The 2,957-nt window shown below is 40.7% G+C and overlaps 1 protein-coding gene across 1 annotated transcript in view; it reads right to left on the bottom strand.

The window, feature by feature from the left end:
* The window catches only part of LOC110324842, a 35,770-nt gene that overhangs the window by 8,299 nt on the left and 24,514 nt on the right, over positions 1 to 2,957 (bottom strand). Inside the window, exon 6 of the mRNA XM_021202555.2 lies at positions 1 to 102. Coding sequence (XP_021058214.1) covers positions 1 to 102 — 102 coding nt within the window. The remainder of the gene's footprint in view (positions 103 to 2,957) is intronic.

Raw genomic sequence — 2,957 nt, forward strand, 5'->3', positions numbered from 1 at the left:
CTGTTGAGCCTCAGTAAGAAAATATTCGAAGACATTATTCATTACAATGACATCAGCAGTTTGCAGAAGGGAACTCTGGGTACAGATGTCTGCATGAAGCACCTAAAGAACAAGTTTATGTAAGATGATGAGAACAGCAGAGCGAGCGGGCAAGCGAGCGAGCGAGCACGCAGCCACACAGGAGATGCCCGCTGGCTCAGCGATGCTGAGGACCACAGAGAGATACTTGCTATCTAGTAAAACCCAGAAGCCTGCAAAGATTTGCTTTGGATGGGTTATTTGTTTTGTTATAATTGTGTCCCCCACTTACTGATTATTCATTGTTAATGGAGTTTAGAGATTTTTCCATTATAATTACATTGTTAGGTTTAAGAGTCAAAAGATCCAGGTTTCAATTATGGCTCTGCCCAACTAGATTTGTACTCTTGGGTAGTTTCTTTTTTTATAGTTGTTATCAGTCCTGATGATACAATATAAAAATTATGGCTCAACGGTTAAGAGCACTTACTGCTCTTACAGAGAAATGGGGTTTGGTTCCCAGTACCCACATGGCAGCTAACAGCTGTCTATAACTCCACAGTTCCAGGGGATCCAATGTCCTCGTCTTATCTCAACTGGCACTAGGCACACACGTGATACACATGTGATACATCCATGGCAGGCAAACCACTCAAAACACATAAAATAAAATAATCTCAAAAAACACCCACACCTCTCAAAAACCATGAAATTATAAACTGTCAAATATTAACATGTCCTATGCTAACTTGATTCTAACAGTCACCTGAATGTTATTACCTGCCAAAAAAGTAAGCAAAACAACTGATTTAAACCATACATAGGGCTGAAGCGCTGCCTCAGCACCTAAGAGCACTGAGGTCTTCCAGAGGACACAGGTTCGATTACCATAACCCACAGGGCAGCTTACGACCTTCTGTAACTCCAGTCTCAGGGGAACCAATACCCTCCTCCGATTTCTGTGGTCTCTAGGCACCACATATGGTGCAGACATATGAGCAGGCAAAGCACACACAAAATAATAACAAAATAAATAAATCTTAAAAAAAAAACCCTACCTAACTCAAAAATGTGACAAACCATAATTAAGGCTTCGAAGACCACAGGGACAATAACAAGAAAATACACTTATTTGATCAGGAGTAAAAAAAATAGATTTTACTTTGAAACAGAAAAACTTATGTTTATGAGTTATTTTCAAATAAATATTCAAGCACTACAAGTATGTTATATACAAGGTGTTTGTTGTATGGTCTGGTTTAAGAAACATTTTTTCTTTTAAATAATAAACATTCTACATTTAAAAAAAATTTACTTGGCCTAGAATCTTTAAAGACAATTTTTGACACAATCATCAATAAAAAGAAAGACAGCTGGCCAGAGAGACAGTCAGAGGCTAAGTCCAGCTCTTGTCTCTAACAACCCAGTTAATAATTGCAGACATTATAAACACGCAGCCTAGCTATGCAACAGATATATAAACTAGTCAGTAGCTTTATCTTCATTCTTCCTTTTTCTTTCCCATCTGTCTTCATGTTTTTCTTCCTGTACTTCTACTACCCAGCCTGGGGAACGAAGACTCTGAAGGCTGTTAATCGAGGTAGCCAACACAAGTCTCTCAGGGTTCCAGGGCGGCCTCTGGACTGATGGCAGTAGAAGCCATAAAACAATCACCCTCAAGCAAAATGTAGTGGGTACCTCTCTTCTACACAAGATACTGTGGAGGGAGACAAACCAAGCTAAAAGAGATACATCTGTGCCCAAATGTGTGACACTGGAGTAATGTGACAAACACCCCAAAACAACTGTCCTAACTTCCCCAGTGCTACCAGAGGAGTGAGCAGAGAGCAGGATAGGAAGCAGGAAAGCTCAGTGCCAGCCTGGAAGAGAGGGATGGGAGGGAGGCTGGGAGACAGCAGAGCGCGCGCATACACACACACACACACACACACACACACACACACACACACACACACTCGGAATTGAAAAAAAAAAAAAAGAGCAAACAAGAACAAAGAATTCTGAAAGGGAAGATAGGTTTCAACACATACTATTAAAAATAACTACAGAAACCCTTTTTGTTGATTTTAAGAGCCTTTAATCTAGTATTTATCTATAACTTGGGGCGGGGGGTGGTGGTGGTGGTGGTGGTATAGCATAGGGTGGTATAAAAAGGCCCTGAGCTTGAGGGCACACTGGAGAAAAAAAAAAACAAACAAACCAAGTTTCTCACTAAAAAGTTATGGAAGGTAGCCATGAAGAAAAAAAAAAAAAAATCACGACCCAGTGTGGGGGCACACCCCTTTAATCCCAGCATTCGGGAGGCAGAGGATTTCTGAGTTCGAGGCCTGCCTGGTCTACAGAGTGAGTTCCAGGTCAGCCAGGGTTACACAGAGAAACCCTGTCTTGAAGAAAAAAAAAAAAAAAAAGAAAGACTCATTCTCTCTTGTTCTGTGTATGGGCACTCTGCCTGTCTGCATGCTTGTGTAGCACACACACATACAGGAACTAGAAGAGGGCAGAAGCTACTGAGGTTCAATCACAGACAGCTGTTGCTGTGTGTGTCCTGGGAATTGAACCTGAGTCCTCTGCAATGCTCTTAACTGCTGAGCTATCTCTCCACCTCCAAATGAGTTCTTCATTTTTAAATCTCAATTTTCAACTTAATAGAAATTCCTGTTAACTATGTGGTTATTACAGAAGAGCAGCTTGAGGCCAGTCTGGTGCACACAGTGAGTTCTATGCCAGCTAGGCTAAAGAAAAGAAAACCCATGAATTTTGTTTGTAGTTCTAGGGCCTGAATCCAGGATTTTGTGCATGGCAGAAAAGTACCCTACCACCAGCATTACCCCCACCCCCATAAACTTATTACCAGATAATGTATTTATACTGATCACTACTTTTCTTTCTTTTCTTTTCTTTTTTTTTTTTTTTTTTTT

Source organism: Mus pahari, chromosome 7 (genome assembly GCF_900095145.1).
Source record: "Mus pahari chromosome 7, PAHARI_EIJ_v1.1, whole genome shotgun sequence".
Classification (NCBI taxonomy): Eukaryota; Metazoa; Chordata; class Mammalia; order Rodentia; family Muridae; genus Mus; species Mus pahari.